Consider the following 12,257-nt stretch of genomic DNA (forward strand, 5'->3'; position numbering starts at 1 on the left):
AATATTACTAAGCATATTATATGTAAAACTTTTAATAAAAAAAAATTACATAAGTTAATTTTTTCAAAATAACATAAACATGAAGATAATTTAATAGTAGACATTTCCATCCCTAATCAAATGATCAATTTTGCCACTAGGATCCTAAAAAAAAATCAGAAACATCAAAATCAACATCCAAAGGAGACTCATACTTAGTATCAATGGGTTCAGACAAATTCACTTCAACATTTTTTTCTTTATCTTTTAAGGATGCCTTGTAAAGATCAACTAGGTGTCTAGGAGTGCGACATATTCGAGACCTATGACCTTTTGTTCCACACTTATAGTAAATATTGTCATTATTTTGCACTTTATTATTTTTTTCAGAACTTTCTTTATTCTTTGCTCATTTCCTTTGAGTCTTTTCAGCACCTTTACTTTCAAACTTCGAAGGATGATCATCATGGGTCCAATAATTTTTCCTACCACAACCCCTTTTACCACCACGACCTTGCCCATGACATTGAAAAACAGTTACATTCATTTCAAAGAATGGTGTTGAACCAGCTGGACGAAATTGATGATTTTTTAACAAAAACTCATTATTTTGTTCAACCACCAGTAAATAAAAAATTAGCTCAGAATATTTTATAAATATACGCTCTCGATATTGTTGCTGTAGGAGCATATTTGAGACATGAAAAGTCGAATATGTTTTTTCTAACATATCATCATCAGTAATTTTTTCTCCACATAACTTCAATTGAGAGCTAATTTTAAATAAAGTTGAATTATATTCATTTACAGTTTTAAAATCTTGCAATCGCAAGTGTATCCAATCATATTGAGTTTTTGGAAGAATTATCATTTTTTTTTTGTGTTCATTTATCTTCTTCAAGTTATTCCAAAGGACTAATGAGTCCTTGATAGTAAGGTACTCAATTTTCAATTCTTTGTGTAAATGATTTCGAAGGAAAATTATTGCATTTGCGTGATCTTGCAGGGATGCTTGATTTCTTTCTTCAATTGTACTATCAAAATTCATAGCATTAAGGTGAATTTCAGCATCAAGTACCCATGGAAGATAATTTCTTCCAGAAATATCAAGGGCAACGAATTCAAACTTTGTGCAGTTTGACATCATAAAGTTACTTTGAAAAAAGCAAAAAAAAAATTTAAAGTTAGGTAAATATTAAAATGGAAGTGTTATTCTCACATATATTCCAATATATAAACATTTAGGGACATGTACTCAAGATAAAAGATATAGTTAAAGTTAAAATTTTTTTTATTTTATTTTTTTGGTAAAAGAGGGCGACACCTTTATTTATTTATTAATAAACCCTTACTTTTGGCGGAGGAATACCGTGGTTACAAGTTAAAACCAACCAACCAAATTAAGACAAACAAATTTAAACATAACTAACAAAGGAGATAAAAATATAAAAACAACAAAAAACAAAACAAAATACACCAAACGAAACTCTAGAGATAAGCTAACGACGAAAGGATCCAAAAGATACCTTTCAGATAACGTAGTAGAAGGTGTTGATATAATAACAAATGTTAAAAAAAAAAAAAAGATTTTTACCTTGAAATAATACCAATAAAACTTAAAAGATTCTGTTATACCATTAGAGACTTGATCGTACTGATAATGTATTGTAAATAAATAAAGTGATAAATATAGTAAAGAGTAAAGAAATTTAGAGCTATAGAAATTCAGCCGTTTAGTTCTTCAAAAATTAGATGTTGCTAATTATCTTTTTATATCTATTTTGGTTGTAAAATATGTCCTTATATAGACAAAGATTATATTAGCATGTTAAAAGTCAATTCCATACTGAGCCATTATATGAACATTACCAAAAGTTATAACTTACAACATTAAATTTTTTTTTTCGAGATTATATACTAGATTGTGATGGGTGCATAGTGGACACTCAATTTCTATTCAATTTATACAACTATTGTTAGCTTTAATTATATTTATATTTTTTTAATAAAGGTTTATTAAATATTTAAATTTTCTTGAAATTAATTATTTTTGCTCATTTAAAACTATATATATTATGTTGACGCCCATCCCTAATAATAAACATTATAACATATAATTTGTATTGATTATAATTAATTATTAACTGCAGAAAATAAACGATGCATGCATTGAGCATTTTGACTTTTAGCTATTTACTGACTTTCAAAAAGGAAAAATAAATTCAAATATTTACTTTAATATATTATTTAAATATATAAAGCTATATATGGGAAGAAATGTAAGGGACGGCAGGGACCTAAACGCCAAACGCCCACGGCCCAATTCCAAATGTCGCTGCGGCTACTTAAGGCGGCCATAGCCTCTCCTCCTTCCTCCTCCACAGCTGCACCACCTCTCCGATTCCCTCTCTCTGTTCCATCTCCGCCTTCGCTCGGAAGAACCCATCTCTGCATTCTCAGGGCCTTCGCTTCTCCTTCCTCGTCTTCTTCCCTTTTGTCTGGGAGGCGTTCTTTCCTATCCTATTCTACATCTACCGCCACCACCGCCATGGGCGAAGTTGCTGATGCAACAATGGACGCTGTCCAGAAGCGACTGATGTTCGAGGACGAGTTAGTTCTCTTTTTCTTTTTATCTCTTGTCGCCTTTTTTGTTCTAAATTTGCTTGATCGTCTTATGGTCCTTGGTTTTTTTCGGTTGATTTGTTTGGTATTTTTTAATTCGTGTTGTTTTAGATTTTGATCTATTTGGTGTTTGGTTTTGTTTTATTTGTTTCTCGAAAATTGAATGCCTCTTTACAAGTGGGATTTTTATCCTTTTTTTTTTTTTTTTCAGTTTTTATTTTTCGAATTTGAATTTGAATTCGAGGCTCTGCTTGCGGTCCAAAAAGCTTCTGTAAATTTCTTCAGGGGAAAAGGATGTTCCTATCCTGGTTGGTGTTCGGTTCTTTGGAAAGGAAATGGTTTATTTGTTCTTTTCTGTGGTCTCTGTTATTTTTGATAGTTACACAAGCCTTAGAACACACACTCGCGCAGACACGCACGTGTGTGTAGGTTCGAGGAGACTTTTTTTCCCCAGGAAGCAAAAAAGAGTCGGAAGCATTAGTTTATTGTGATGAGCATTTTATCTTGAATCTGGAGCAAGATGTATCGTGTCTATTCAAAATCTTCGGTTTATTTGTGGTTCTGGACTATCTGTTGATGATTATTCGCTCCTATAGTTAGTTATTAGTGGATGATTATTCTGTAGGCGTTTATTTGATTAGATAAATTAGACATGCATTTTGATGCTGAAAAGGAAGAATGCTATAATTAATTAGGCATGGATCTTGATGTAGAAATGGAAGAAAACAATTTTTGCTGTGGAGGTTTTGTCAATCTCTTCAAAGTCCATAAAGGTTTCCAAAACATCGATGATCTTCCTAGTTTGAGTTGTCACTTGGACAAAAAATAGTCAGGATTTTCTTCCATGGATGAATAACTTTATATTTCCATCGTTTCCTGATATGTTTGCTTTCTAATTTGATGTTATGAATGGGGGAAACAATGTGAAGCAGTAGAAAAATCATTTCAATTTCTTAAGGTGAGGTGAACATTTGTGTTCGTAATTGCTGATCGATGATGATGATTTTTTGGTTCGTAATTATTGAGAGTTCAACCATCTTTATTGTGATCATCTATATTAATAGCGGGTCGTTGATGGTTCAGATGTACAGCATAATTGAGTGGGAGTTCCACGTGCAATGGTGCTGCTATTTTATGCTCTCTTTAGTGTAATTTTTTTTTTTACACAAATTAACATGCATTGGCACAAAATTATTCATTTACTTGTATGTGTTTATATTGGCAATAGGCACTTCATAACAGTTTGAGTCTGAAGATTTTTGTCATCTATCTGTCATGCTAGATGTCGATCTATACAATTAATGAATATTATTTATTTATTTTTGTGTGTATGTTGCCATTAGGCACCTCTTACCTTTTTTAGGCATTGAAATTTTTTGTGTCGTCTTTGTCGTATTTGAGTTTATACCGGTAATGTATATGTTTGGATGCCTAGCTCATTTTATAGTGAAGGTTTACATTGCATATTTTTGTCCTTTCCGATGTTGGTTTGAGGGAATTTCCTTGTGTCCTTTTTTTCCCTTCTTCCTATGGTTCTCTGTATAGTTACGCAGTTTGGATTGCTTTTTGCCTAATTATATAGTATGACTTATGAAAAACATTTTGCGTTGAAAAAGAAACTAAACCACAAACGTAATGATTGGAAGAATCTATTGTGCTTTTGAAATGTGCAATATTCTAGTTACTTCAGTAATTGCATGAGAATGACTTGTTGAGACAGTATTACATAGTCATGACCTGTCAATTAAACTTGTTTGGTTTTGCCTATTGTATATTTTATTACTTGCTTATAATATATTTTTTCTTCTTGCGTCCTTGATGGATTTATAATCCATCTTGTACATGACTGAGGTTTCATTCATTTGAATTGTATATCAGCTGTCCAAAATATTCATGAAATTTGTGTTAACTTATAAAAGCATTGGGGTAGATGTCTTGTGTTGAATTGGATGATTCTTCTTTGAAATTATCTTTTCTTTGATTAATGTTTTTAAACTGAAGTTGTTAATTCCCGGGTTAAGTAACGTTTGTTCAATTCTAATACTTGCAGGTGCATTTTAGTTGATGAGAATGATCGTGTTGTTGGTCACAACTCCAAATACAATTGTAAGTGAAATTTTCACGAGCACGAGGAGTTCCCTTATTTGAGATTATTTGAATGCCTTTTCCTCGTAGAAAGAGTAGATACATTCTTTTAGTTCATTGGGATTCTGTGGCTGATGCCGACATGTTACAGTTTTGTAGTTTTGTGATTAGACCATCTGCTATCACTTGAAGGATGCTCTCTCTCTCTCTTCAATATACTATTTTCTATTTTGATATATATATATATATCTCTTCTCTTCTGTTTCAATGCCTCCTTTGAAAGTTTCTCTTTATAGCTTCTTTTCTCCTCCCTGGTTTCTGGTTATGTGTTAGCTGTTTCTTGCCTTAAAAGCTGAAGCAATTAGGGAATGGATTCACAATGCCTATAGGGCTAACCCATTGAGTTAAGCTTGTGAACGAGGGCTTCACTGTTGAATCACTAGAACTATCGTCTTTGAAGTTTGATAACATTTTCCCCAGCTTTTCAAATCTTTTTAATGTGATTAATGCTGTGAATAGTTTGAAGGTTTCTTCTTTAAAGGCGTTTATCACTGTTCATAAAATAATAAAAGAAATCTTGAATTCTATAAATATTTTTCCTACTTCATAAGGCTATATACAAGAATGATTTCTTTTAAATATTTTCAGTATGGATCCTCTAGATAATAAAGATTGTATAGGAGCAGTATAATAATGGCCGCACATTTTCGCAAATTTTTTTTGGGTAAAATTTAACAAAACACCAAAATATGTTTTCTGTGATTTCTTCGTTCTTTTTTCATTATTCCAAAATATATAAGAATTCTTACCATCTGTTGATGATATGTGAAATGTGTTTCTACTTGGCTGACTTCTAGTTGTGATGATTATTATTATTATTTTTATTAAAATTTTAAATGTAACTTTTAATGTACATGAACTATATGCTAGATAGACCTAGAAAACCACACTTTTTTTTCTTTTTGTGCATAATCCATCATTATCCGGATCCCTATATCCACCACCAAACCTGTATCCAGAATCATATTTCTGATTCATGGTACATTTTGCCTCTTGAATTGTGTAGTCACAATCCTATGCACCTGGTGTATTAGAGGTGGATAATCCCGCAAAAATATTCATTCAATTATAAAATTGAAGTAATTGAGGAGCTTGATTCTCAAAATGGTTAGAAACCCAATTAAGTACTTCAAAGCGCGCAATGACTTGAAATGGTTGACCATCTAACCTCATCATACCACTTACCAATCTAAGAAGCATACCTGTTCCCCTCACTGGTACCTCGACTTATAATGCACAGCACATATTAGGTGACTATGGGATAATCCATGGCAGATTTTTCCATGGTATAATCCCGTGGGATAGAGCAGTTTTCTTGGTCTCACTCTTTGTCCATTCTTTCGAGTTCTTTAGGGGTTTGCCGCTACCTGATCTTGTTAGGGTTTGGCTGGCTGTGCTCATGTAATTTTTCTGATTTCTTTTCTTTTTGTTCTTGGAAGGACATTTTGTTCTCCCCTTATTGTAGCATTGGTTCGTTGTTCATATAGTTCTTTTCTCTTAAAAAAAATCAGTGGCAGATCTGGCAGATAATCTATTAAGAATATAAAAATCTACATCCAGTACACTTGAGTGTGGATGGTTGTTCTGAACAGATACTTCATGTCATATAGCATATAATCTGTCGTATTTTATCTATCATAACGATAATGAAAACTTTTTTTTCCACCACTTAGGTTATCCTTTGATACAATAACATAATAATTGAAATTACAGAGGTTAAATGAATTAGGTTATATGAGCATTACAATAATTAGTAGATCATGTTAAAATAAATGATACTTATGTATATATATATATATATGCAATTGGAGTGATATAACATCATCAAGAAACATAGCTGTAAAATTAATTATCATTATATACAAATCGATATAGGCCTATGTGAATCATTTTGGCCTTGAAATGGTTTAGTACATAGCCTATTTATTACACAAACACAAATGGGTACTTGTCATACTCATATTAATGAATTTCTTTTTTATGGCAGTAAATAAATTTGATTTATGTTATAATTTAGTTATTTTTTAAATTAAAAAATTTTGAGTTTGAAATGGTAGCACAGTGAGTGAGTACCACCAAAGGGTGTGTTAGTCACAACCTTTTACATGAATATATCAATTTGAAATTCTTGATTGAGCACATATTAGAATAACAAACAAAAGTAAAAAGTTGCATATAAATGGATGTTGTTTCAAGTAGCAGTTTAAATCATTCGCATGTGTGTCACTAATGATGAAAATTTTAAAGAAACCATATCTATATTGAGAAAAAAAAAAAAGAACAAAACTTTAACAAAACTAGATTCAAGCGTATCTGATGGATATCCTCAAATATATCGAACTCAACCCAATTAACTTCAGATTGGAACACTTCTCATCCACGTACACTTTTTGGTGGATCAATTTTGTATTGGTTTTAGAGTTTTAGTGGATTGAATTTGGACTGTATACCTGGATTTTGATCTATTTGCCAGGCCTGGTGCTAAATGTACTGAATGCTCTATGCTCATAAGCAATTAATGTAGTGGTGAAAATTCAAGGGTAGGAGTATTCTATATAATAAAGCAGAGTTGAGATCCTGAAATTTTCTTAATACAGGATTTCCAAAAGGACGCCAATTAGTTATTTTTTAAAAATTAATAACTAGCACTGAGGTTGAGAGTAACACTTGTTTTGAGATTGGAACTTTTAGGTCACTTCACCACTTAAGGTTTCCTCTATAATTCATTTAGTTGCTAAGTTGGGAAAAATAATAGAATTGTTACCTTCGATTAGAATGTTATTAGTAAGATACTGTAAGTCATTTACTCCCCCCTAATGACAGGATTGATATGAAACATTAATACTCAATTTCGCCCCACTAAATGCTCTCATCATATAATCCTTGTTTGTGTATAATTAATTGATCAATTCATTCCCATGCGTATAGTCAAGTACATTTATTTTTGTTGTCAGACCATAGGCTTTGTTTCGCTAATTGCCCATGCTTCTTGTCATGCGCAGGTCACTTGATGGAAAAGATTGAATCTGAAAATTTGCTTCATAGAGCTTTCAGTGTATTTTTGTTTAATTCAAAATATGAGTTACTCCTTCAGGTATGTGTTCGTGGCATTGATAACTATTTCATGGCTATAAAAAGTATGTGCTGTGAATGTGAAGTTTAGATTTATCATTTATATGATATTATACCTTTTCTATCTGAGAACATGAAAAGTACAAAATGGCATCTGGAAATGCCTAGCCAGGATCTGCCAGATTTTTGTGTATTGTATGCCTTAGACCCTGCTACTTATATTTTGAGAACTTCAGTAAATGTGTATTGATTAGAATAGACCTTATGGTGGAGTGCAAGATGCATGTATCTTAGGCTGTTTAATGTGGATTCATCTTTGCATATGCCATGGAATTTTATAATTTCCCCCATGTTTTTCTGAACTAGTGGTGCAATAATTTCTTTTTTTGTTTAAAACAAAATTAGCATGACAGTTGCAATTAGCCAAGAACAACTTGAAACCTAGCCCAATTGAAACCTTTTCTTTTTGTTCACTAACATGCAACAATAATAAGGTTCACTCTAATAGAAAACATAAATATAAAGCATTGCAACTGAGCAATCCCTCACTGTGGTAAAAAAATTGGGGTATCCAGATGCCATTGAAGCTCAGCTTGAAAATATAATATCGACTGCCAGATCACATCTCTTTTTGTTTGGTGTTTTTTGGGGGAGGAGAGAAATAAAAGCATTTTTGAACTTCTGCTAATGCATCACTGTAACTAGTGGTTTATTACATGAGATTAGCATTTCTTGCATATTCTTTGTGAATGAGCCTTGCTGGCTGTGCATTGAATTCCCCTATGTTACATATTTTTTTCTTTATATTTTATATTTTGACTCCTTTGGTAGCCATCGTAGAAGTAGTCATTCTTTTTGTTTTCATTATGCTGTAACATATGTTTGGAGAACTATTAACATTTTTCTGCTCATCTTTCTCTAATTTTCTGCTGTGGTCACCTATCCTTTGAAGGTTTTATGGTCAGTTAAAATGCCCGTTCATTGTTCTACGTGAATGTAAATGAGTGTAACACTGTATTTTCTGTTATCTGGACAGCAACGATCTGTAACCAAGGTCACATTTCCTCTTGTGTGGACAAACACCTGCTGCAGCCACCCACTATACCGTGAATCTGAGCTTATCGAAGAGAATGCCCTTGGTATCAGTTTTTACATCGTCGTTTCATCTGGAAATATTTGTTCTTCTATCAGTTCTCAGGAGTATTTCCTCTGTGGAGTTTTCTTATTGTTTGCTTTCCAGGTGTAAGAAATGCTGCTCAAAGAAAGCTTTTGGATGAACTCGGTATTTCTGCTGAAGATGTTCCAGTTGATCAGTTCATGCCACTTGGCCGCATGCTGTACAAAGCGCCATCAGATGGCAAGTGGGGGGAGCATGAACGTATGTCCTACAGCTTGATTTAGCTTATTTTCAATATTGTTTTAGCTGATGCTGAGGGTCTTTGTGATTAGACTCTGTCAGCTGTTGCTTGTGGGCTGCTTTGTTTACCTACTCATATGTGACTAATTTGCGAGTAAATAATTCAACCTCTTTTGTCTAAAACCTGCAGTTGACTACTTGCTCTTTATTGTTCGGGATGTTAATGTGCATCCAAACCCTGATGAAGTTGCCAAAATTAAATATGTGAACCGGGAGCAGCTGAAAGAGCTGTTGAGAAAGGCAGATGCGGGTGAAGAGGGTCTGAAGCTGTCCCCTTGGTTCAGGCTGGTGGTGGACAATTTCTTGTTGAAGTGGTGGGAACATGTTGAGAAGGGAACCCTTAAGGAAGCTGCTGACATGAAAACCATTCACAAGTTGACTTAAAGAAGTCTGTTCGTGGTGGTTTGCGGCTCTTTTTATTCCCTCTATAAAAAATAAACTATAATAATTTTGGTTGTTCCAAATAATAAGCTGATTTTCAGGTGTATTTTGTCCTTGAACAAACTTTTATGTAGTAGAATTTTGTGCTGTGTATTGTTTGTTGGGACGTGAGTTTTATTTGGACTTTTTGGTTTTTGTGGTTTGGGGGACCTCAACAAGAAAGCTTTTGTCTTGCAAATTGCAAATCTAAGATGTGTTGACTTTCTTTATTTTGAATGTTGATTGCTATGTGGATCAATTTGCTTGGTGCAAAAATGAGAAATGTATCTTTTGAACAGGCACTTAGAACGCCTAACCTGATTTTTGGATTCTCTACAAACAATCCTGCAGGCTGTATAGGTCCTGAGTTTTTCATAGTTGCTTCCAACTTTTTTTCTTTGCTGCTGGCGGAGCCTAAGGTCATCTTGGATGAGGGATGTAGTTCTGAACCTCTTGACCTAATCATGGGAATGACATATTTTTTCCCTTTTAGTTTTATTCTTCTCTTTGCTCGACAAAGGAAATTAGGATGTACTATGGGTCTCTTAAGCATGGGTTCTGTTGTCGTCTTTGGCAGCCTTAAAGGTTGCCTTTTGTGTTTTTTTTTGGAGCTGGTAAAGTTTATTGCCCTTTGCACCCTCCAAGCTTTCGTGGTTCCTTTTATTTTGATGGTACTTCTCCACCCGCTTCTGCAACTTGGATAGATATTTAAGGTCATTTCTTGCACGAGAGCAAAGTTGTAAAGCTTTTGGATTTTATATCATACACCTCCTATTGAAACCATGCCTCACGACTTTATAAAGTGTTGAATGTACTCTCCAAGCATTCTTCAGTTCTTTATTTCTATGTCATGGGCTGCTAATATCTTTCTATATCCCTGTTTTAAGTTTTAAGAAGCAACGAACAAAGAGGAGGCTGAGCTTACGCGAATGACTAGTCGGACTATAGGCCTTGGGTTATAGTATTAGGGCTTAATTTGATATCCTTGGAATGGATGAAAAGGAACTTCTAAAAAAGAAACTAATGAAAGTGAGTTTATTTTTGTGGAAATTGTTTATTCTTTTGTGAAAAAGAACTTTTAAGAAGGGGAAAATAGTCATATTTGTTTAGGTAAAAATTGTAAGCTACCTTAAATGTTTAAGACAATAAAAGTTAATGGGTCATTGTAGGAGGTATAAACAATGTAGACAAAGGATAGCTCCTGTTGGGATTATCTCACAATTGTGGAAGAGGTTTCGTGGGTAGTTATTAAGTGTGAGGGAAAATCTCACCTCATGAGCTAACTTTTGAGGTTGAGAAGACTCAATACCATCCAACACTGTATCAGAGCCCATGGTTTCTCCCCAAGATGGGCATGTGGAGCTGCCGATTTGGAACCCGATATGTGAGGGGGAGATTGTTGGGATTGTCCCACATCGGTTGTGGAAGAGGTTTGGTGGTCACTTATTAAGTGTAAGGGAAAACCTCATCTCATGAGCTAACTTCAAAATCCCAAGTATATCGGTACGGGAAATGGATAGATCATGATGGATTTATAGTATCCAACACCTTATCTTACATTTTTATAAAAAATTATTCCCATGTCTCAAACTCTTGACATTTTGAGCTATATGATGATAATTTTACCCCCCTTCTATAAATAATGCAGATACTATTGTAATAATAAAAAAGGACACTTACAAAATATAATAATCTATTAGAAGAAAGTAAAATCACCTTTTAAAAAGTCCAATTTTGTTTACTGTGAAAAGATGCCTAAAAAAAGCGAAGAGAATTGGTTCACTGAATTGGTTCTAAATTAAGAGACTGGTATTGCTTGTCTAGCTCCTCTGATTCGCTCAGTGACGACTCGCTGCTGAACTTCGTTTTGAGGCTCGCGTAATAGTCCCTCTTTCTCCACTCTCCCAAAATTGATATGATCAATGAATCGATTTGCACCTGAGTGAGGCCGTTGGCCGCTGCGACGAGAAGAAAATGAGCAGTTGTTGTTTCCTCGTTATTGTTCGAATTTCATGCTGCAATAGTACTGGTGTTTGCGATGATGGGGCAGAGGCAGTGAGACAGGTTGGCAATGGCGTCATGGTGTTGGGAAGGAAAGAGGATGGGATTGGAGTCAATTGTGGTTGATCAGAAAGATTTGCGTTTTCTCCGAGGAAGAAGTTGAAGAAATCACGGTGAAGAGCAACAAAAGAGATGCTGCTGTTGCTGCTGCAACACATTCCTCTAATTTGAGTTCAACTGTGTTTTTACATTGCCATCGTTCCCTTCCCTGACTTCATCTGTAGCTACTTGAAACTGGGATTCAATTTTGTTTTATTTTTTATTGATTTTTTTTTCTTGAATTTGAATTGCGATTTGAGTTCAGATTTGTTTGATTTGCGCTGAATTTTTTATTTAGTCTCAAGAATGCAAGCAATTTCTCATTTCAATTTGGGTAATTTTATTTATGGCCTATTTTTATTTTTATTTTATTTTATAATTTTTATAAAATATATATATTTAGATATTTATCAAACAAGTTACACTTTTTGGTGTTAAAGGTGTTTAATTAAGTTCTAAAGTAGTTCATAAAATTCACTGCGCTCAATGCTTAATTTTGTCA

At 33.7% G+C, this 12,257-nt stretch overlaps 1 protein-coding gene across 1 annotated transcript; it reads left to right on the top strand.

Annotated features, from left to right (window-relative positions):
• Positions 1–2,252: 2,252 nt before the first annotated feature.
• Positions 2,253–9,885, top strand: LOC131154498 (isopentenyl-diphosphate Delta-isomerase I). Its single transcript, XM_058107307.1, has 6 exons — positions 2,253–2,589; positions 4,652–4,707; positions 7,749–7,840; positions 8,855–8,957; positions 9,059–9,196; positions 9,366–9,885. Exons 1-6 carry the CDS (start codon positions 2,309–2,311, stop codon positions 9,617–9,619), a joined length of 924 nt encoding a protein of 307 aa, XP_057963290.1. The 5' UTR covers positions 2,253–2,308; the 3' UTR covers positions 9,620–9,885.
• Positions 9,886–12,257: the final 2,372 nt, after the last annotated feature.

This window comes from Malania oleifera, chromosome 4 (genome assembly GCF_029873635.1).
Source record: "Malania oleifera isolate guangnan ecotype guangnan chromosome 4, ASM2987363v1, whole genome shotgun sequence".
Taxonomy (NCBI): domain Eukaryota; kingdom Viridiplantae; phylum Streptophyta; class Magnoliopsida; order Santalales; family Ximeniaceae; genus Malania; species Malania oleifera.